The sequence below is a fragment of the Anabrus simplex genome, chromosome 4, assembly GCF_040414725.1.
Source record: "Anabrus simplex isolate iqAnaSimp1 chromosome 4, ASM4041472v1, whole genome shotgun sequence".
Classification (NCBI taxonomy): Eukaryota; Metazoa; Arthropoda; class Insecta; order Orthoptera; family Tettigoniidae; genus Anabrus; species Anabrus simplex.
This window is the reverse complement of record NC_090268.1, coordinates 318,837,176-318,861,478: the sequence shown is the minus strand read 5'-3', so window position 1 is coordinate 318,861,478 and position 24,303 is coordinate 318,837,176. Positions and strand designations below refer to the sequence as shown.

The window sequence follows — 24,303 nt, the reverse complement described above, 5'->3', positions numbered from 1 at the left end:
AAGCTGGACTATTCTCTTGTTTATCAAGATTCTACAACTGGGATACCTTCTCAAAAATTTTATAGGTATTTTACGGTCAGATACACCTCATCATTTCTTCATCATCATCATCATCATCATCATCATCATCATCACCATCGTTGACCAATTCCAGTTTCCCAGGTGTGGTATATGAGCCCCTTCCATTTTGTTCTGTCCGTGAATCATTCTTCGTTCACAATCCGCTCCCAATCCTGACCTCTCTCCTCTACATCTTTCTTCACTAAGTCTGACCGTTTTTCTCTAGGTCTGCCCACTGGTCTCTTTCCCCTGATTTCTCTTTCATACTCCTTGCTTGCAGACCTGTCGGCACTCATTCTTTTCACATGACCAAACCACTTCAGTCATGCCTTTTGGATCTTCTGGAGTAAGGAGTCTTCTAGTCCTACGTCTTCTGATTTTTTCATTCCTGATTTTATCCCTCCTGGTCTTCTGGATCCTTGTGCATAGGAACTTCATTTCAGCTGCTTGGAGTTTCAAGTTGTTCTTTCTTGCTAATGTAGCGGTTTCCAGGCTGTATGTGAGGATAGGGATGTAGTATGATTTATACAGTGTCATCTTGGTTTTGAGTAGCTGTCTTACTTGGAGGCAAAAATTTATTGCTTTGCTGATTTGACTGTTTACTTCATATTCAGCTAAGTTATCCTTGGACATTATACTACCCAAGTACTTAAATTCTGTGACACTGTCCAGCTTAGTGCCATTTAGCATGATTTCTGGCTGATTGTCACCCTTCTGTACCTTCAACACCACCGTTTTAGCCTTGTTGAAGTTTAATCCATATCTCTCAAACTCCTGACTCCACCCCTGCAGTCTCTCTTCTACATCTTTCTCTGAGTTACCCCAAATTACTACATCATCTGCAAATGCAAATCTTTTAAGTCTTGTTGCCCCTTTTCTTTCAGCGCCTATAATGTGGTATCCATTACAATGATAAATAATAGGGGCGACAAAGCACTAACTTGTTGTACTCCCCTGTTTGTCTCAAACCAGTCTGAGAGTCCAGAACTGACTTGTACACAACATTTGGTTTTCTGGTATAGCACCTTAACTTTTGAAATTAGACTGTCTCGAACTTCAAGCTTTCTCAGGCACTCCCAAATAAGCTCCCTTGGTGTGCTGCCATAGGCGTTTTCAATGTCAAGGAAGAGTAGATATAAAGGCTTCTCTTTTTCCCAATGTTTTTCCATCAGCATCCTGACAGCAAATATAAGATCTGTTGTTGATCTTCCAGGCCTAAAGCCTTCTAAAAGTGGTTCTAAATTTCTCGTAGTCTATTCTCTATAATTTTTTCCAGAATTTTTAGTCCATGAGTAGACTGACGCCACGGTAGTTGGTACAATTCCGTCTGCTGCCTTTCTTGAATATAGGTACAATTATACCTTTCTTCCAGTTTTCTGGGATGGTATTTTTCTGCCATACTACATTTAGGAGTCTATATAGCCATTGGATTACTGGGGTTCTTCCCGCTCTTAACATGTCCACACTTAACTCATCTATTCCTGCAGCTTTCCCTTTCTTCACACTTTTAAGGCTCTTCTCTATCTCCAGCCATGTGATTGGTGGCTCCATATTTTTACTGGGTTCTTCACTTTTTCCAGATTCTTCTCTGATTTGAATTACATTTGATGCCTCTCCATTAGCTTGTCAAAGAAGGTCTTGAATTCTCTCCTGATTCCATCTTCCTCTTGTATTACTGATCCACTGTCCTGCTCTATTACCTTGATGTCTTCTTGGTTATTTTGCTTGTTTTTCATTACTCTGTAAAGAAGTTTCTTGTTTCTTCTGCTGTCCTCTTCCAACTTTTCCATAAACTCATTACACCTTTACTCTTTCTCTTCTCTTACTATCCTCTTAGCTGTAAGTTTTTTTGCCCTGTAGAGTTCCTGTAGTTTAGTTATTTCTTGGCCACCTGGATCTTGTGCATCTCTTTTCTTTTCTTTGTCTAGCCTCTTTTTTGCCCAAATTCTCTCTTTTATAGCCAATCTGACTCTGTCATTCCACCAAAGTGTCTGTTTTTCTTTCATGGTCGATCCTGTTACTCCACACAGGTCTTTAGCTTCACCCACCAAAGTATCTTTAAAAATTTTCCACTCTTCTTCTACTGTATTCATTTCCCCTTTTGGTAGGTGCCTCTGTATCCTTATTTTATATTCTTCCTTCAGCTTGGCTTCTTCTAATTTTCAAGTCTTCACTTCAAGTTTTCTTTTTCTTTTCTTCGAGGTTGTGTTAGCAACATTATTTAAGTCTGCAATCAAAAATCTATGATCACTGTGCATACTCTCACTGGGGATAACTTTGACATCAGTTACATATTTCCCTCCTCCTTTGTTAGTGATGATATAGTCGATGAAAGACTTATGTTTTCCATCCCAGCTATATCTTGTTATCTTGTGACTGTCTTGTTTTTGGAAGAAGGTTTTTTTGATGATTAATCCATTTCTTCTGCACAAAGCAAGCAGTTGTTCGCTTTCTGCATTTCTGTTCCCAATCCCATGTGGTCCAATAATTTCCTCATAACCAAATCTGTCTGTCCCAACTTGTGCATTTAAGTCCCCAATAATAATGACATTTTTTTCATCATATCCACTGGTTACAATCTAACAGTGACTTTATAGGTGCTGTCGTGTTTTAGATGTCATACGCACTATACCCTCATCATTTTAACATTACATTTAAAACTTTGCCTTAGTAGGTGCATTCAAGTGTTGTATATAGATACACCTTATGTTCTACAAACCTCAAACTGGACTATTTTCTCGTGCCTCATACCTTAAAAATTGTGTTACCTTCTCTGATTTGCTTTCATTGTTTTAACTTGTTACAATTTAACTTTTAACATTAGTCCTTGTATTTGATGTCATGTGTTTTATATTTTAACTTGTCATCGTTTAACATTTGTCTTGTAGGTTCTATCATGTGTTACATATTGCTATTTGATAAGTTGTATTTTGCTCAATTGATTCGTTGGCTGATGATGACGTGCAATGAGCGTCGAAACTAGTACCAATCTTCTTTAAACGTTATGTGACATACACTCACATAAATAAATATTCATTTTATTGAAAAGGTGGACCTTTAACCATTTTCATTTTACTGTAATCCCAGTTCAATACGGAACAGAATGAAGTTTCTAACTTTCAATCATTATGATTAGGCAGAGATTCAGAAACCAGGTGTTGGATTGCAAAACTTTCCCACCAGCAGACGTGGACTCTGACCACAATTTGTTGGTCATGAAATGCCATCTGAAGTTGAAGAAATTGAAGAAAGGAAAGAATGCAAAAAGATGGGATCTAGAGAAGTTGAAAGAAAAGAGTGTGAGGGATTGTTTCAAGGAACATGTAGCACAAGGACTAAATGAAAACACTGAAGGAAACACAACAGAGGAAGATAGTCATGAAAAATGAAGTCAGTAGGGCTCCTGAAGAAATGTTTGGAAGGAAGAAAAGATCAACTAAGAATCAGTGGATAACTCAGGAGATACTAGACCTGATTGATGAACGACAAGAATACAAGAATGCTAGAAATGAAGAGGGCAGAAAAGAATATAGGCGATTAAAGAATCAAGTGGATAGAAAGTGCAAGGTAGCTAAGGAAGAAAGGCTGAAGGAGAAGTGCAAGGATGTCAAAGGTTGTATGGTCCTAGGAAAGGTAGATGCTGCATACAGGAAAATCAAGGAAACCTCTGGAGAAAGGAAATCTAGGTGTATGAATGTTAAGAGCTCAGATGAAAAGCCACTTCTAGGGAATGAAGACAAAGCAGGAAGATGGCAGGAACATTTCCAATAGTTGTATCAAGGTAAAGATGTAGATAATTTGGTTCTAGAACAAGAAGAGGCTGTTGATGCTGATGAAATGAGGGACCCAATTTTGAGGTCAGAGTTTGACAGAGCTGTGAATGACCTAAATAGGAACAAGGCACCTGGAATTGATGACATTCCCTCTGAATTACTGACTGTCTTAGGAGAAACCAGCATGGCAAGGTTATTCCATTCAGTGTGTAAAAGCCGGTGCTGACAGGTGTGAAAACTACCGCACCATTAGTTTAGTATCTCATGCTTGCAAAATTTTAACACGTATTATTTACAGAAGAATGGAAAAACAAGTTGAAGCTGTGTTGGCAGAAGATCAATATGGCTTCAGAAGAAATTGAGGAACATGTGAAGCAATTCTGACTTTACGTCTGATCTTAGAGGATCGAATCAAGAAGGACAAACCCATGTACATAGCATTCGTAGATCTAGAAAAGGCATTGGATAATGTTGATTGGACCAAGCTATTTAAGATTCTGAAGGTGATTGGGATCAGATACCGAGAACGAAGAACAATCTGTATAAAAATCAGTCTGCAGTGATAAGAATTGAGGGCTTTGAAAAAGAAGCAACAATCCAGAAAGGTGTGAGGCAAGGCTGCAGTTTGTCCCCCCTCCTTTTCAATGTTTACATAGAACAGGCAGTAAAGGAAATCAAAGAGGAATTTGGAAAGGGCATCACAATCCAAGGAGAGGAAATCAAAACCTTGAGATTTGCCGATGATATTGTTATTTTATCTGAGACTGCAGAAGATCTCGAGAAGCTGCTGAATGGTGCGGACGAAGTCTTGGGTAAGGAGTACAAGATGAAAATAAATAAGTCCAAAACAAAAGTAATGGAGTGCATTCAAACAAAGGCACTTGATGCAGGAAATACGAGATTAGATGAATATTTTTACTTGGGTAGTAAAATAACTAATGATGGCAGAAGTAAGGAGGACATAAAATGCAGACTAGCACAAGCAAGTAAGAGCTTTCTTAAGAAAAGAAATTTGCTCACTTCAAACAGTGATATAGGAATTAGAAAGATGTTTTTGAAGACTTTCGTGTGGAGCATGGCATTGTATGGAAGTGAGACATGGATGATAACTAGCTCAGAAAGAAAGAGAATAAAAGCTTTTGAAATGTGGTGTTACAGAAGAATGCTGAAGGTGAGACGGATAGATCGAATCAAGAATGAAGAGATACTGAATCGAATTGGTGAGAGGAGATTGATTTGGCTAAATTTGATGAGAAGAAGAGATAGAATGACAGGACACATCTTAAAACACCCAAGACTTGTTCAGTTGGTTTTTGAAGGAAGTGTAGGTGTTAAGAACGGTAGGGGTAGACCAAGGTATGAATATGACATGCAGATAGCATATGTAGGATGCAATAGTAATGTAGAAATGAAAAGGTTATCACAGGATAGGGTGGCATGGAGGGCTGCATAAAACCAGTCTATGGACTGATGACTCAAACACAAAACACATGTAAGTTTTACAGCTAGTTTTAAACTTCAAGTGATTGTATTCATGGAGAAATATGTGGGCCAAGAACATATTACAGAATGTAATAAAATGCAATATATTACATTAAAGTGTGATTGATGTTTTATTACTTGTAAAAATTATGTTATTTGATTTCCTAATTTCCAGCACATATCTTCAACTCAAATATTGGAAGGAAAAAAAAAAGTTAGATATATGCGCGTAAATATGGTACAATGCAAAATGTTTTTCACATAACCTCAATAGTTACAATTAACTTGATTGTGCAAAAGCATTCAAATTCATATAGATATAGTAGGAAGAGACTGAAAATTTCTAGGTTGCAAACAAAGTGCAGAAGTTTACTATAAATACTTACCTTCAGGAAAGAGTTTAGTTTGGAAATTTTTTCCAAACAAAGCAGTCTCAAGATTGCCAACAGCCTGAAAGTAGTTAAGGAAACCATACAAAATGCAACAAAGGTATAACAATTTTATGTCTTTTAAAACAAAATCTATAGTGAATGAGGGCACACAAGTGATGTAAATGGAGTCATATTAGATTGACTGAAATATTCCTATAAATGTTCTGTTCATTCATGATTTGTTTGATAATCAACATCGGTTTGTATTTGATGTTGGAACAATTCTGAAAAAATTCAAGATGACAAAAAATAAATTTATATCTATTAAACAGTATAATTATACTTTACATATAATCTCTCTAATATTACCAGCGATGTGCACTGGTAAGATTGCAATTAAAATGCTTCCGGGTTTCATGTGGAGAAAAGGTTTAGTATGAGGTTTAATCTTGTGCCTCCATGTGCTGGTTTTGCTGCCTTCAATATCATCTATTATCATTTATAAACAGTAACAATACACTACCTTGAATATGTTGTGGTGATGGAAAGACTAAAAAAGGTTTCATATTCACCAACAAAATGACTGGCTTACGTTTGGAAATTTTAAAATATCTTAAAGCTGTCTGACATTCCTTTAAAAAAATTATTGTTTGAATGTACTAACAATCAAACAAGTAATAGTACTGCACAAATTGAAACTAAATTGCTTTTTTAAGCAAACTTACAAAAATTCTGAGAATATTAAAATAAATATATAAGTTCAAAAGGACATAAAATGGTTAAATAATCTGATCTATTAATATCAAGTTGTTATACAGTCTATGTTGGTTATGGAAATGAAACCTCAAACAATAGGAGCTCTGTGACAAACTTTTAATAACTGAACTAGTCACCATTAGATGCAATATACTGATCTTAATGAAACATTAGTACAATCATGCCCTTTCCATAAAGTCTGATAGTTTGGACATAAGAAACTCATCAAAGATTTTCCTGATGACTCCTTCAATGTTGAACCCTTTTTACAACAAACAAACAAACAAACAAACAAACAAAGGAAAAACAGATGGTTGCATTAGTTCTGGGGAGTACTATGCTTGTTCTGAACGTTTCTGTTCCCGAAGAGGACAAAAGAGCAAATTTCCAGGTGTCGTGTCATGTCTTTTGCAGTGAGTGCAGTGGGGACCCATTTATCACAATTTTTGAATCCAAGTTTAAACTTCTAAAGACACTTCTAAATTTATATTTCCTCCAGATCATACAGTACATGACCTAATTGATCTGTTAATGGAGAAAAATACAATATCAAAACCTAAACAAGCTCTTTCACTCATACTCTACCTAAATACACAATAAAATACCACTTACTGCACAATTAAACTAACAAATAAACAAACAAAACAAAATGAATTAGCATAAAATAATCGGTAAAACAATCAAATGGCCCATGGTCGACTCCTTTTCGGTGATCCAATAGCCGTGGCAATAGATAATAAACATAATAATATTAGTACCTTCCAACTATTCCAGATGGATCCAGGCACTAATCAAAGTTGTCATTAAATTTTTAAAAATAGGCAAATAAAGTAACCAAATAAGATAAAATGTATTTAAAATATATGATAAAATGGCACAGGAAGGGTAGTGACCTTCCTTCCTCACCTGACTGGACTCGCAAGCCTTTACACATTCCACACTTCAAACCAAGCACTCTCTCGACCTACTAAAGCTTGCTTATCCAGTCATAAGATTGCGTCACCTGCTGAGGTTGAGTCATAAGTCATGGCAACTATTTCTTTTCTCGGGAACAGGAGAAAACACGGAAAATCTAAGATATGCATTTGGAAACGTACGGTATGTACTTGCGTATGATGCCACTAGATGGTGTATGTAAACAGTGTGGGTCTAAGCATGCCCCCAAGTTCAGTGTGTGAGTGAGAGCGCCACAAAATGGAAGTCCACAAGCAGGAGCAACGATCATGTATTTAAATAGCCGTTTTCTGCGGCAAAAATGCATGCCAATGCCATGCAGAGCTGCGAGAAGCATTAGGTGAGCATGCCATGCCCTATAGGACAGTGCCGAGGTGGGTGGAGGCGTTTAAACAGGGTAGAGTATCCACTTTATTTCTTGTTTCAATTTAATTAGAGTATCAACTGCCGATCTGCCTCGCTCAGGCCGTCCAGTGTCCATGGACAAAGATGTACGGATAATGGTGATCGATCAGTGTTTACGTGAGGACAGGCGCAGAACATACAGCAATACCAGCGGCAACAATACAGCGTATTTTACACAAGGACCTACAGATGCTTAAACTTTGTGGAAAGTGGGTGCCACGTCACTTAACTGAGGTACAGAAGTGGACTAGTTACAAAACATGTCGCATCAATCTGGAGAGATTTCAGCAAGAAGGACAAGCCATGTTGAATCGCATTATTGCACAGTCTATGAAAAATGGGCACGTGCTTATGAAGCTGAACTGAAGAGACAGTCAAATTAATGGCATCGTAAGGGGTCACCACGGAGACAAAGGTTCGCCAAAATCAGTTGCCCAATAAGGTTATGGTAATCCTGGCATACGATGTTCAAGGTGTTCTGGTGTGTCATACAGAGCGTAAGAGGCACACTGTCAATGCAGTTTATTACAATTCCTTTTTGTTGTACCAAATGTGCCACACAGTGCAAACCAAACGTCCAGATCTTTTGGACAACGCCATAATCCCACATGATAACGCAACAGCTCACACAGCAGCCATCGTTTAGCGTCGCTTACAACAGTGGGGATGGGAGGTTCTTCCATACACGCCTTATTCGCCTGATCTGAGCCCATGTGACTATGATCTAATCCCCAAAGTCAAGAAGTCATTACGTGGATAACAATTTGCTAACAAAGAGAACATCGTAACAGCATTTCGGAGAGAGGTGTCACACGTTAGCGATACACATGCAGCAAATGGTATTCAGTGCCTGCCCCACCACTGGCAATGCACTGTGGAAACCTTGGGTGATTATTTCGAAGGTCTGTAACCAGTGGAGACCTGTCCTTTGTACGTAGCCTTGTGTATTTGTTGTCTATACCATAATAAAACAATGTTTACCAATGGCCAGTGTTCTGTCACTTTCCCACGAGAATCTCCTGAAGTCAGAATTTATCTTCAGGCACTATGCATAAGTACATGCTCTGTATTTCCAAATGCATATCTTAAGATTTTCCGTGTTGTCTCCTGTTCGTGAGAAAAAAAAAAAAAGTTGCCATGACTTATGACTTGACCCTCGTACTTGTTCTACTTTCATGTCACTGCTCAACATTATCTAACTTCCGCACCTTACCATTCACTATTTTCAAACCATATAACTTACAATTCAACCATATTCCCCCATTTGATTTGTACCATCACAACTTCCCATTCAAATATTTTCCAACTATACTCCACTAACCTTCAGACTTAAACCCTATCGCCTTTCATTAATTACCATCATGCTTTACATACTTCCAAATAATACTCTTAGCAACCACCACTCCAATCTCATTTACACTCAGTTCTGACTGCCTAACCATTTCAAGACCACATGGATACAGCCTTGGTCTAACCATTGGCACATCCTTGATTACATCATTACCTGGCAATGTGATAAGAAGGAGATACTTATTACCAGAACAGAATTGTTGGACAGATCACAAGCTTCTCTTTTGTAAACTCAGGATCTCTATCAGACCTAAACCACCTAGGCTTTTCCAAAAGTTGTCCAGAAGAAGGTTTAACACATTCAAACTTCCAGATGAAGCCATTTCTTCAAACTCTGAGAATGTGATCAATGTCCAACTGTCTGAAAATCCAGTTAGCTCAAATGATGTTCAGCAATAGTGATTTTACTGAATCGATTCATTTGATTCCGTTCACGTTACTGAATCGATACAGTGATCCGATTCACGGCTCATTGGTCACCGCTCCTACTGCATCTGTGTAGTATGTGCTGATAAGACAGCAGCAACAGCATTCAGTGCTCGCAACTGCCATCTGGTCTTCATACTATGAACCCCTTTCTTAGAAAAAAAATGCTAGTTACTCTAATACATCGAAGGTTACCGGCGACGCAGGGTGGGAAAGGTTAGGATTAGGAAGGTAGCAGCCATGACCTGAATTAAGGTACAGTCCCAGCATTTCCTGGTGTGAAAATGGGGAAACTACGGAAAAACCATCTTAACGGCTGCCGACGGTGGGATTCGAACCCACCATCCCCCGAATGCAAGCGCATAGCCACGCGATATTAACCGCACGACAACTCGCTCAGTCATTTAAAAAAAAGGTATTTTTCTATCAGCTGAGGATTTTTTAATAGTCATATTTTGTATAGGCTACCTGAGATGTACAGTAGTTCGCTGGTTTTCTGATTCAACATACTGTTATTGCGTCTGTCCAAATATGATTGAAGTCTTGTGCAACGATGTGACATATGAACCGAGAGAATACTGAGCCGTTCTTCCCAATATAAAACAGGTACTTTTGAGTGGTCATGAGCATGACTCATAGTCATAGGGCAGGCTAGAGTCGAGTTTAATTGTCAAATGTCAACTAAGTTATAATACTAAGATTCATTAAACTAATAAATAGTATAACCTAATAGCTTGCCTACTTACTAGCTACTTCAGAAGTATGTTGTGACTACCTTTTTAACACTGCAAATAAATCCATTTTTTAAACCTCCCTGTACGAAGAGGACAGTGAATGCAAATGGGTATCATTTCCAAATGTGCTGAGCTCGAGAGTCCATTATAGCATACGATTCTTTCAGTGTAGCATGGCTCACTGTATGTCTCGCTGCAGTGAGCCGATAAGGAGCCGTGTGTATCTTGTGTCTCACTGAGCCGCGCTCGTTCACGATTCTTTCGATGCGCCATGGCTCAATGTATGTCTCGCTGCAGCGGAAGCTCGGCTCTCCGAGTGTCCAGTGAGCCGATAAGGAGCAGTGTGTATCATGTGTCTCACTGAGCCGCGCTCGTTCACGATTCTTTCGATGTGCCATGATTCACTGTCTCGCTGCAGTGGAAGCTCGGCTCTCCGCGTGTCCAGTGAGCCGATAAGGAGCCGTGTGTATCATGTCTCTCATTGAGCCGTGCTCGTTCACGATTCTTTCGATGTGCCATAATTCACCGTCTCGCTGCAGCGGAAGCTCGGCTCCCCGTCAACGTCCAGTGAGTGCGCCACTCAGCACTGTCCGCTGGGAGTAAGCTGAATCGTGTGCCGTGAGATCGCCGTTCCTGTGAATCGATTCACTCGGACACTTGAATGAATCGATACACTGCTTCGAATCATACATTCAGTAGCCAACACTATTCAGCAAGAATGGGCCACTCTGCAGAAGATAATCACTAAGTCAGCAGAGGAAACCATTGGTTTTGTAAAAAAGAAGAGACAAGACTGGTTTGACAACAACAATGAAGACATTTTGTGTCTTATCAATGACAAAAGGAAAGCCTATCTAACTCATCTTCAAGACCTGTCCTCCAACACAAAGAAAGTTCAGTATTTAGAACTAAATGTCAGACACAGATAAGAGAGATTAAGAATACTTGGTGGCAACAGAAGGCTCACGAACTTCAGAGACTATCTGACGCTTGGGACATGAGGAACACAGGAATCAAAGATTTGTATGGTTCATTTCGGTCTTCAACAGGTACACTGAAAAGTGCTGACAATTCCACCTCTCTCACTGAGAGTAATGAAATCTTAGAGCACTTCTCCATTCTTCTCAATCGCCCTTTCACTACCACTGAAGACTTTCTTCGGAATTTGCCTCGACAACCTGAACAACCGTGGCTAGCTACCACCTGCTTTACAAGAATTCAGTGTAGCTCTCGACCAACTGAAACCCAGAAAGGCACCTGGCCCAGATAACATCCCACTGGAATTAATTCAAGCTGGAGGTCAATCCCTCAAAATGCGAATTTTCACTCTTATCCTCAAAATTAGGAAAACAAGAGAAGTACCTGGTGACCTAAAGTATGCCACTATCATCACAATCTTCAAGAAAGGAGACCGCAGTGTTTGCGGCAATACCGTGGTATATCACTTTTATCTATTGTGCGCAAAATTCTTGCAAGAATTTTACTTAACCACCTCCAGTCTATTTCTGAGAAGATCCTCCCAGAGTCTCGGTGTGGATTTCGATCCTCCAGAAGCACTACTGATTTGATTTTCTGTGTAAGACAACTCCAGGAAAAATGTAGAGAGCAACAAAATCCACTCTTCTGAGTCTTTTATGACCTGGAAAAGGCCTTTGATTCTGTTCCAAGACCTGCTATGTAGGCGGTGCTGAAACACTTTGGTTGTCCTCAGCGTTTTGTTGATCTAGTCCAGGCTCTCCATGATAGCATAACCGGTTAGATTTGCCATCAGAATAAGATCTCTGATGAATTTCCAATCACTCATGGACTAAAACAGGGTTGTGTACTTGCTCCAACGCTGTTTTCACTGTATGTGGCTGCAATGCTCTATGAGTTATCTACAAACAATCCAGGCATAGAGATCAGATACAGTTTTAATGGAGATCTTTTTAATACAGCTCGACTTCGTTCCCAGAGCGTAACTCAAGTTACAAAGATTACCAAAATGCTGTATGCAGATAATGCTGCATCACCTGCATTCACATCTGGAGTTACAACAGTCGGTTAACTGCTACAAGAGTGCATGTGATCGATTTGGTCACACAATTAACATTCAAAAGACTAAGGTCCTAGCACAACCTTCACCAGGCACAACCCATCCACAATTCAATATCTCCATCTCAGATGCGTCATTGGAGCAGGCAGACCACTTCTCATACCTGGGTAGTACCCTATCTGTGTGCTGTAACTGTGAAGAGGATGTGGAGAAAGGAATTGGTGCTGCCCATGCAGCATTTGGGCTACTATCGCACCGGGTCTTCATGAACAAGGATCTGACCGTGAACACGAAGCTTATGGTGCACCAGGATGTTGTCATCTCAACATTACTGTATGGCTGTGAAACTTGGACCCTATACCGACGTGACCTTGAAAAGTTTGAGCGCTTCCACCAACAAAAGCTTCAATCCATCCTTCGGATCAAGTGGGAAAACCACATCACCAACCTAGCTGTTCTTGAGAAAGCTCACGGGTCATCAGCTTAAGTGGATGGGACGTGTCTGCTGAATGGATGATACGAGACTTCCATGTCAGATTCTGTTTGTTGAACTCTCTTTTAGCACCAGACCTCATGGAAGTCCTAAGAGGTGCTATTTTTTTTCCTATTTGCTTTACGTCGCACCGACACAAATAGGTCTTATGGCGACGATGGGACAGGAAAGGCCTAGGAAGAGGAAGGAAGTGGCCGTGGCCTTAAGTCAGGTACAGCCCCAGCATTTGCCTGGTGTGAACATGGGAACCACGGAAAACCATCTTCACAGCTGCCGACAGTGGGATTCGAACCCACCATCTCCCGGATACAAGCTTACAGCTGCGCGCCCGTAAACGCACGGCCAACTTGCACTATTAGGACCATTTTAAGCATACTATGAAGTTGACAGGTCTGAATCCACAAACCTGGAAATCACTTGCTGAAGATCGTCCAATCTGGCAACAGATCATCTTGGGCACTGTCAAGACGTTTGAAGGGAAATGGCACAGTTATAAAGAGGCCAAGTGATGAGGACGAAAAATCAGGGCAGTTCAACCACGCCCTCCTCCAACAATTCTGTGTGATATGTGTGGTCGTTTGTTCCATGCTAAGATTGGACTGTTTAGTCACCGCAAGCACATCCACAGATAGCCTTGAGTGCGGAGTGAAGTGACACAGTAGAAGATTATAATCAGAAATGAGTCAAAGCCGACGATGAGAGGTATATTCTAATTATGCTGCAACTATCGTAGCGAGTAGAAGAATAAGTGTGTGCACTTCCTCTTGCTTAACACTGTAGCAATGGCATGCAGGAAGGGTCCACTCTGGAGAGTGGTGTTGCGATCACCAACAGCTCCAGCCAGGCATTATACAGCAAAATAAAAAAGAAAGTAAAGATTCAGTTATGTGTGTTCAGAAATGTAGTAAATCCAGTGTAAGTTAAAAATGCTGATGTGTTCAATGCCATGATGTCAGACTAGATATAAATCAAACAGAGGTCAACATTTCTTTACACTGCATAAAGATGAGAAGCTTTTCTCTAAGTGGACTATGGCTATTCCAAGAAAAGACACTCCTCTTAAGCATAAGTCTGCTCTTCTAATTAACTCATTGGGCCCGAGCCACGAAACCGTTCCATGCTTCGTCTCGGTGGACCAAACGCCGGACCACGGAACTGTTCCGTTGTCTCATTTTACTACGTAATTCTACTTTTACTCAAGAGATGGCAGAGTGAGTTGCATTTGTGATTTGTGTAGGGACTCTTTCTTTGCAATGTTATATGCTCTTTGGTAATATATATCGATAGTATGCTTGGTAATATTAGTTTGAAGTGGGCTATCTCTACCTTTGAGATTCGCTTGTAAACAAGATGGCTGCCAGTATAGAACTGATATTTACAGATATATAACCCCTTTTAGGAAGTAATGATGATTAGGAATGTAATTTTTTCAGTGAAATTAGTAGTAATATTAGTACTAGTGTGAACAATGCTCCTGAATAACAAATAGATGTGGAAATCGAAGAGAAAGTGCATAGTGAAAACTGGGTTACAGCTCAGCAGGCGGACTGAGTAGGCCTCCTTGTTCCGCAGTTTGTGGTATGGAAGCCTTTTGTGTTCGTGTATATTTAAATCTTTAATGGTCTTGTACTAAGAAATTTCTCATGATATGAAGCGACACTATATTTCCGCCAAAATAATCCCAGCGCCAATGCAGTTTCAATCCAACAAATATGCAGGGCTCAATGGGTTAAGTAAGCAGACTCATTCATTATTGACTGGAAAAATATTGAAATTCTAAGAGATGGAAACTGAGGCCGGAAGCTGATCCTCATTTTTCCAGACTTCCCGTACTATCTGAGTAAGCCTTTAAAAAGATTCAGAGGTATCCTGTTAAATAGGAATTACATGAAGAACCTTCTCTGATAATGATAAAATCTCCAGCTGCAATTGTTTTAGCACTGCCAAGCTTAATCATAATCAGCCCTCTACATCCTAAATAACAAATCCTCACACTGACGTTCCCCATGTCATTCTAAATTTGAAGAAATAGGAATATAAGAACCCAAAATAAATTAGCTGTTTATAAAACTAGAATAATATTTCTTGAAAAAATATCTCAAAACAGATTGAGTAAAGCTGATGATAGCTTAAATTGCCTTAGTAAGAAACAAAAAGTATTTGTTGATTCAATGTGTGACATGATTGGGCTGGACGACAACAATTGAGTAGGAGTGATATCAAATTGTTTAGCTAATTTTGCTGTTTCCAAATGTAGGACTGTTGTCTCTGGATGCAGAGACAGCCAATGCGTCCAACAGAAAGAAGCCTAGACAGAGATGCAAGAACAGGCGTTAAGCGCACACTAAGAGACGGAAGCAATGCTGACGTGAACCCGAGAGGTGCTTTCGAAAACAAGATAGGGGGATAGAGGGAAAGGGAAACAGGACAGAGTCACAGCCAGGTTAGAACAGTAGCAAACAACAATTCAATAACATGCATTATATCAAATTTGGAAGAGAAAAGAAGTTAACCAACAAACAAGTATCAAACATTCCTATAATAGTAGCCACAATCAACAACAGAAATGACCAGCGTGATGATAAACCTGGAGACCAGTACCATAAGAGACCGCTATAAATGGGGGGCAGCTTCAAATGGTTCTAAGCACCAGACTAGAATAACAAAGTTAGTTTCATCACATTTGAGTACGGCAACAAAAAGCATTAATATCAAGAAGCAAGGCAAATATGCAACCTCGTAACCAAACACCTAGAGGTAACAGATTCAAAACTTTCCACAACTGCATTTTAGTCATGTTCCCATTCAGCGGCCCTGGGCTGGTTTATTTGGAACCTCTATCCATTGACAATCACGTGCTTAGTGAGCCCAAAGAGGAAAAGAGAGCTATCTAAGAATTTCAGGCTCATTTTGGAATTCTAGAAAATCACCAGTATTGACTGAGTTGAACAAGTTTAGTATAATATGAAAGTTCATACAGCAGTTTCCAGAACAATTCAAAGAATACACACTCAACTTGACTCTCCTAGTAAAAGAAGACTAACACTCAAAGTCTTTGATAAGTCAGGAGCAACATCAAAGTTCACACACTGGACTTTAAGATAAATGTCAACATTGCACTGGAGTTGCAAAGGATCACAATCACCTTGGGTTGGGAAAATCCCAGAAAATTTTGAAAACTACAGATGTGTTGTAGAAAGTGAGATGATTCACTGCAAAGTTTCATTAATCTTAACACACGTACATAAGCCAAATGACGCTATACCAATTCTGTAACTTCAGTGTCCAAGTGATTAAATAAAATAAAAAGTGCTTGAATGCTCTCCATTGTGACTTGGCCTATCTTAACATCTCATAGGTAAGCAGACAGATGACATGGCCTCCTATGCAGTGTGCCAAAGGCAGTGTACCATGTTTTTGGATCAGAGAATCCCTCACTTGATAGTGATACAGGAGAGCAAGACAATCATGTTCACCAATCACTGCACACTGATGGTTCCAGAAGGAAACTGATAGAACGATAGTTGTGATGTCAAAATCGCCTATGAGAGCCCTTCCGTGTGAGGCAACCAGATAAGCAGAAAGTTCACTTGGCCACAGTATAGTACGAGATCTTGCGTTGTGCAGTTCTGAGCGTAAATATACACATCCTCAGATGTAGGCTACTTGTAGAACAAAACATGTCATTCTTTGTTTAATAGGAAGAGGAAGAACAATATGGCTTTAGATCAAATAGATCAACAATAGACTTGATATTTACAGTGCGAACGATAATGGAAAAACATCTGGAAAGGAACAAGGAAATCATATTTGTATTTTTGGATTTGGAAAAAGCTTATAATACAGTTAAGAGAAAACATGTACGGGACTGCCTACTGAAAAGGAATGTACCAAAATCATTAATTAACAAGATAAAAATGTTGTATATGAGAGCAAAAGCAGTGTATAAGTGGGGAGTGGTGACTCTGAAACATTTTTTACAAAAAAAGGTCTCAAGCAAGGAAGTGCACTGTCGCCATTATTGTTTATTATATTGATGGATGAAATCATAAAACGTGTACAACAGAGTGTCAGTATTTAATATTAAAAACATATTTGGTCCATATTGAAAGTAGATTAACATACAATAAAGGAGAGTACAAATGATCCACCTTATATCAATACAAAATATGCTGCTAATACAAGATCACAAGTGTCAGTAGTGATGAAGTGAATGCTTTGGTATTTGCAGATGATGTGGTGATTTGGGGAAAGGGAGAAAAGGAAGTACAATGAATGAAAATCTGAAGGAGTTTGGAATGGTAATTAGTGAAAAGAAAACTGTAGTCATGGACTGTGGAAAAGGGAAAAAGAGAAGCCAAGTGAACATAGACGGAGAACGGTTAGAGAATGTAGAACAGTTTACATATCTGGGTAGCATTAAGTAATGAAATCAACCCTGAAATTAATAACAGACTAAGTAAAGGTACAACATTTTATCATCAAGTCAGAGAGCTTTTATGGGATGACAAAGTACCCAAGAGAATAAAATTAACATTATATAAACAGTATTTCATACCAATTGTAACATACGGAGTAGAAAAGATGGTAACTAATATGAGACAAGATAGTAAGGTCCAAGCAGTTGAAATGAAATTTTTAAGATCAGTTAAAAAGACAAGAAGAGATAGAATTCAAAATATTAAAATCAGAGAAGATCTAAATATAGAACCGTTAGTACAGAAGATACAGAAAGCAAGAATGAGATGGTTCGGACATGTAAAAAGAATGGAAAAGGAACGGGTAACAAGAAGGGAATCGCAAAGAGAAGTTAAGGGAAAGAGACCAGTTGGAAGACCAAGAAGAAGGTGGATGGATTAGATTTGGAAGGACAGAAAGGAGTGGAGGAGGCTTGTTAAACACACCCGGGTGACTGGAGTGGGACATTGATGATGACGATTCTTTTACAGGTATGGTATAGTGTTATAATTTATATTGAAATTGTGTGCTTGACAGACTGGAAAACTTTTAAGTTACATTTAACTAAGTCAATACTGGAAAATACGGCTTCCTTCTTAACACATCACTTTTAAATCAAATTTCCAAGGGTTTATAGGCATTATCTGACAAGGGGAGGCTATGGCGCATGACAGGTGCAAGTAGTAAGACACAATTCTCAGCTGTTTCTGATAAATTAATGAAAAATTCCAGTGCGCTTATGTGCAAGCTATGTTTGCAAAAAAAGACAACAAACTTGTGACGCAGCGTCAGGAGTTCCGCTTCGTAAGTGCGAGATCGCTGGATCGAACCTTGCAGATGTACGATTTTCGTTTCTTCAGAATATTTCACATCTCTCACAAATTAAGGTGTCTTCAATTATGTTCATTTCCGAATCTATTCCAATAAATTATTTTTTTAGTGGGAAAAGGATTCTGAAAAAATCGTACAGGAGCTGTTTGAAAAATTAATACTTTTTAACCCAGTATTTTGTACAAGTTATTCTACCCTAATTTTTGATCACTATCATGTTGTTCGCGCAACGAATTACTGCACGAACTAGGATGATATTGGTCACAGAAGCAGGGGAAACAATAATTGAATCGGCACATGCTACAAGGGCCTCAGTCATAAAAAATGGCAAAGTGAGTTAAGCATGAAAATCGCATGTTATAGGATAGCTTCAACTATCTATGCTAAAAGGGATTTAATCACACACACAGATTAGGTAATATTAGCTAGGGAAATTTCTAACGTATGCTAAAAGGTCCTCAATCCATGACAGGCCCTTCTAGCATACGCTGGCTGCAACACTGCCCGACTGTTTTGTGCGCTTGATCAGCTGTCATACTTGTTTGGTGGTGTTGTTTCTAACCTAACCTTATTTAGCAAGCCTGCACTGTGTGTAGTGTGTCATAAATAGAATTAAACGTTTGTTTTACTGTAGTTTTATAAAACATTTAAGGTTGTTGTACTTAATAATATCAATGGAAGATTTAGTAGAGAATAGTGAAGAGTCTGTTGGTAAAAAGCGTAAAGGCAACAAAGACTCGTGGAAGAGGAATAGAATTAAAAGAGCTAGGGTTAACAATGAAGAATTTGCTGACTCAGAAGGAAATGTTATTGTGCCTAAGAAAACTACTGGAAATGCCTGCAGGTAAGATATATCAGTCCAATAACATTGCAACCAGTCTTTGAAACTACTTAGTTCTGATAAAAACTAAAAACTAGCCTACACATACAAACATGTGCTTTGGAACTTGAAATCAAAATCTTTTTAATGAAAAACATAAGCCTAAAGACTTTGAGACTTACACCTTTTATATTGTAAAGAATATAGCCTAACTCAACATACACAAAATGTTTTTGTTTGCATTTCTATTCTCTGTTAATAATTTGTATGTTCTCTTTCAGTTTCAAGAGAATGAACTGTTTTGAAATCATAACCGAAGATGAACAAGCTGACATTTTGGCAAAGTTTTATGATCTGTCCTCCAAAGATGTACAAGATTTGCATCTGCAACATTTGATTATGTTTGTGCGGTACAACGAAGACGTCCTCGAAAAGGAGATGCTGTCAGAGAAAATAGCAACACTTTTCATTATCATGTGATGGTAGGATCAAACAGACAACAAGTATTTTTTAAAGCATTCTTAGCTCTCCATTCAATGTCAGTAAAAAGAGTTAAGAGACTGAAATCCTTGAAACTATTGGGTAAAAGTCCTGTTGACCAACGTGGAAAACACGTTAAAAAAGCCCACTTGCCAGATACAAAGCAGCTTTTGCGGGAATATATTGAAAGTTTCCCTAAAAATAAACAAAAAACCCATTATGCATCAAAGACTTTAAAACTACTTAGATGCAAGGTTGAACATAAAACTTTTGTGCATCCCTTACAATGAAAAGAATCCAAACAACAAAGTTAGCCAATCATTTTTTGCAATTTTTTAAATGAAAATTATAACTTGCATTTTGGTGTACCACAGAGTGATTGTTGCTGCACTTGTGAAGAACTGAAACTCAAGTTAAAAAGCCCCCACCTAAATGAAGCAGCTAAACGAGTGGCATCTGCGGAGCTTTTAGTTCATAACAGAAAAGCCTCAAAGTTTTATGCTTGTTTGAAAAGGGAAGAGGAAACCAAAGACGAACCACATGTGCTCGCTATCTGCTTTTATTTCATGCAGAATGTCCAACTACCTCAAATACCTGTTCAAGAAACCTTCTACCTACGTCAGCTAACAATCAGCGTGTTTTGTATACACGACATTAAAAAAATAAGGCCGTTATTCATCTGTATCATGAAGGTGTAAGGAAAAAAGCGCCGAATGAAGTACGCTCACTTGTTTATGACTTTTTGCGCAGAGCTGCATGTGTGGGGGGACAAAATAAAAATCATGCCCTATCTAAAATGCATTTAGCTTTGACGGACACAAAGCGTTTTGAAAAAATTGAACAATTTTTTCCTGTCCGAGGAAATTAATTTCTACCATGTGATGGAGATTTTGCCATAATAAAGAAAGCACTGAAAAAACACGACAGAATTTATGGCATTCATGAACAGACAAACATTATCACCCAGTCAAGTAAAACTCACAAGTTCATAGTAAAAGAGTTCAATGTGAAGAAATTGTCGAGTTCAAACAATGGTGGCCATGCTACTATAAAAGGAACTGTATCTCAGAAGAAACTAAAGCAAGACTGTTCCTAGAGACCACAAAGTTAATTTTATGATCAGTACATGCATGCACTTTACCTACAACTCCAAGTTTAAATTCCAGATTGTCGCAAGACACTTCATTGAATCTGTGATAACCCACACATTTCACCTAAAACAATCCGGAGTTCAAGAAGTTAAGCTTCCAGATGCAGTAGCTTACCCACTGAACAAAGTCCCTATAAAACATGCCAAAGTAAATGACATTAAAAAGTTAATGTCATACATTCCTCATGAGTTTCTGGAGTTCTATACTGAAATTCTGGCCTGGCCTACCTCTGAACACAGCAATAATGATGGAAATGATGACTAGGTTCAACTAAAATGACGTTTTGTACTGACACATAGAGTGTTTCTTACCTGTATATAAATATGGTACTCAGAATCTTCGATTGTTAGTAAACAGATTGATAAAAACCGAAGATGTTCTGTTTCTATTTTGTGAAAACCTTGCAGTATGCTAAAAGGGCCTGAGTCCATGGACTCTATTGAACATACGAAGATTTTACCACAAATAAAAGGCATATGTTTGTGGCTCAGATTCGTGGATGACACTTTCGTAATTATCGACAAGGACATCACCAGTAGTGATGAGATTTTAGTTCATTTAAATAAAATTGACCCTAACCTCTACGTTCTGATGGTCCACATAAGTGGACCTCAGTTGTGAGCTAATTTCTCGTGTGTTTTAATGCGGAATTTGTTGCGTAGCGACCGCAATCCTCGTCTGTGGACCTCTTAGTTCACCTTGTTGCCACAGGAACGCTGTGGTACTCCTAACTGTCATGGTAGATTTAAACGTAAAGAGTGGTGCGCGAGAAGATGGCTTCCTCCCATCATGCTGAAAGTAAGTATATATTTCCCAGTAAATAACTCAGAATCTTGCTAAGCTGATTTTTTTCAGTGTTGTGTAGTATTTGTAGAGTCTCTGAATTATTTCAGTTTATCAATATTGATAAGTGGTACTGATATTTATCGCATAATGTGATGGTCCTCATACGTGGACCTCAGTTGAGTGTTGTATTATTTTTTCTGTAGGTTTTGATATGGGAGTGATAAGTAATGGCATCACAATTACCGAATGATGCTACAGGAAATACGTTGTTTTATGGCAAAATAACTTACTTTATGTTTATTCCTTATTTTACAGAAGGAAGATTTCTTGAGGAAAGAGATATATGGGCCTTTCTGGATGAAAGTGATGCGGATCTGTCCGAGGGCGAGCTTGACGAATTCTCAGTTACTGATGTTACTAACTTTGACTCATCTTCTGTGTACAATAATGACGATGATGTAAATGAAGGTGAAGGTCTTGGAAATGAATGTGTCCTAAATAGAGAAAATGATGTGCTTGGCAACAACGAAGACGAAGGAAACAGATCTATGGAATCGGTGGTATCTCAGGCGCTCACACCTTCAACTACTAAGACCCGCGATATGAAATGGAGAAAGAAATCTATGACTTTACAGGACCCCTGCAATGATGAAGTATTTTTAACAGACTATGACAATGAAAAGGGAATTTTAGATTCATTCTTGGAATACCTACCTCTTAGTTTCTGGGAACAACACGCGGAACAAACTAACCTCTATTCAGTTCAAAAGCGCGACTTGAAATCCGTAAATACTACTAAGGAAGAAATGATGCATTTGGCTGGTGTGCATGTGATGATGGGTGTGCTGGGTTATCCACAAACCAAAATGTACTGGCAACGTGATACTGAGGTGCCGATAATTTCTAAGTGTATGTCCAGGGATCGTTTTTTCGAACTGAGGAATTTTATGCATTTTGTTGACAATCAAGGGGAACATGAGGGACCACTCTGGAAGGTGAAACCATTTCTTGACTGCATGAAACAAAAATGCATATCTCTCCCACGGTCAAAGCATGTATCACTTGAACAGATGGTGCCTTTCTCAGGCAAGTGTGGCTTTAGGCAGTTTGTCCCTTCAAAACCCAACCCATTAGGATTGAAGAATTTCATTTTGGCAGCACCAGATGGATTAGTTTTAGATTTTATGTTTTACACAGGGGCAGGTACAGTATCAATTGAGGACCAAAAAGAATATGGTCTTGGCGGTGCTATTGTCAAGGTTTTGACAGAAAGTATTCCACAAGATAAAACTCATTGTGTTTACACTGATAGGTTTTTTACCAGTGTAAAATCAGTAGACATGCTACTGCAGAGAAATATATACCAAATAGGGACTGTCATGAAAAACAGGGTGGGATCAGTGTCACAAAAACTGAAAACCGATAAGGAACTGAAAAGGGGAGAATGGGAGGAGTGGGTAAGGGAAGATGAAAAAATGTGCATTGTAAAGTGGAAGGACAACAGAAGTGTTCTTCTTCTGTCTTCATGTGTTGGCAGTGAGCCACCTACAACATGCAAAAGATGGTCGAAGGAGGAAAAGAAAAAGGTTGTTATTCCTCAGCCATTGATTGTTAAATACTACAATGAAAAAATGGGTGGAGTAGACCTTTGTGATAGATTCATGTCATACTACAGGTGTTACATTCGTACCAACAAATGGCCAGTGTGTATGTTCAACCACTTTGTTGATCTTATAATTGTTAATTGTTGGATAATGTATCACAGATGGTGTGCAGGTAGTGGTATTATTAGACAAAAACGACTCTCATTAATGGATTACAAAATGCACGTAGGAAAGGCATTGATAAATTTTAAGGACATTGGTTACATAAACATTAGGAAACGAGGACGGCCTCCCTCAGCATCCACCAACCCTGTTGACGAAGATGATGACTCCGAGGATGACATGGGCAAACAAGGTACGGTGAAAGTGCGAAGAGTTCAGAGCCAACCCATTCCAGAGGTTCGTTTTGACAATATAGGCCACTTACCAAAATTTGTTGATGCAAAGAATGCCTCGAAATGCAGAAGGCCTGGATGTCGTTCCAAAACGAGGGTAGTCTGTACAAAATGTGGTATGTACCTTTGCGCTCTAAAAAACAACTGCTTTTGGCATTATCACACCAAGTAATGAGTAGAATGACTTATGTAGTGAGAAACTGTTCAATTATGTGTATATTTAGTTTCTATGTATGCATAGAGTTCCTATATTATGATGAGTGTGTTTTAGAATAGGTTTTGGTTATTTTACGTTAATAATACACAGTTTCCATGTTATGAGAGTGTTTTAAAATAGGTTTTGGGTTTTTTAAGTAATTAAAGTACATAATTGGAATAAAAACGCATATTGTTTCCAAAAAACCCATCTGCTAAATCAAGAGAAGTGTAATCCATAATGTGTTAACAAAGACCTGAGGTCCACATATGAGGACCCTCAGTTATGCCCTTTGGGCACGTTACGAAGAAAAATTTTATTGCATGGTTTGCTTACTAGTGACCCATATTCTCAGAAATGGCATGTATAAAAATTCTGTTTCCGGAGTATTCAGTCCGGGATTGAAGAGGCTAATGTTAAATTTACTAAAGATGATGAGATGGATAATTCCTTAAATTTTCTAGACATAACGGTCACACATTCTCATAATGCATTCGATTTTCGTATCTTTAGAAAATACGAATAAGAATAAGAAAATAAGAATACCTCCCTACACCCTAAGGCCCAAAAATAAGCCTCATTCTATAGCTTGATTTATAGAGCTTTGAAAATTCCTCTTTCTTCTAATAACTTAAAGGCCGAATTGAATTATATAAGAAATCTTGCCAAAATTAACGGTTTCAAAATTGACATGGTCAATCGTCTAATCAACAAAGTAAAAGCTAAACTGTCCACAAACCTAA

The 24,303-nt window shown here is 38.6% G+C and overlaps 2 protein-coding genes across 2 annotated transcripts in view; one reads left to right on the top strand and one right to left on the bottom strand.

Annotated features, from left to right (window-relative positions):
- LOC136872681 (protein KRTCAP2 homolog) overlaps window positions 1–24,303 on the bottom strand; it is a 139,568-nt gene that overhangs the window by 70,624 nt on the left and 44,641 nt on the right. The window contains exon 3 of the mRNA XM_068227258.1: window positions 5,702–5,765. Within this exon, the coding sequence (XP_068083359.1) occupies window positions 5,702–5,765 (64 nt within the window). The remainder of the gene's footprint in view (window positions 1–5,701; window positions 5,766–24,303) is intronic.
- On the top strand, window positions 22,172–23,536 carry LOC137500441 (piggyBac transposable element-derived protein 3-like). Its single transcript, XM_068227337.1, has one exon. The coding sequence runs from the start codon at window positions 22,172–22,174 to the stop codon at window positions 23,534–23,536; it is 1,365 nt and encodes a 454-aa protein (XP_068083438.1).

What these genes read in the sequence shown, in the direction of transcription:
- LOC137500441 (XM_068227337.1), top strand. Translation starts at nt 22,172, where the DNA reads ATGATGCATTTGGCTGGTGTGCATGTGATGATGGGTGTGCTGGGTTAT.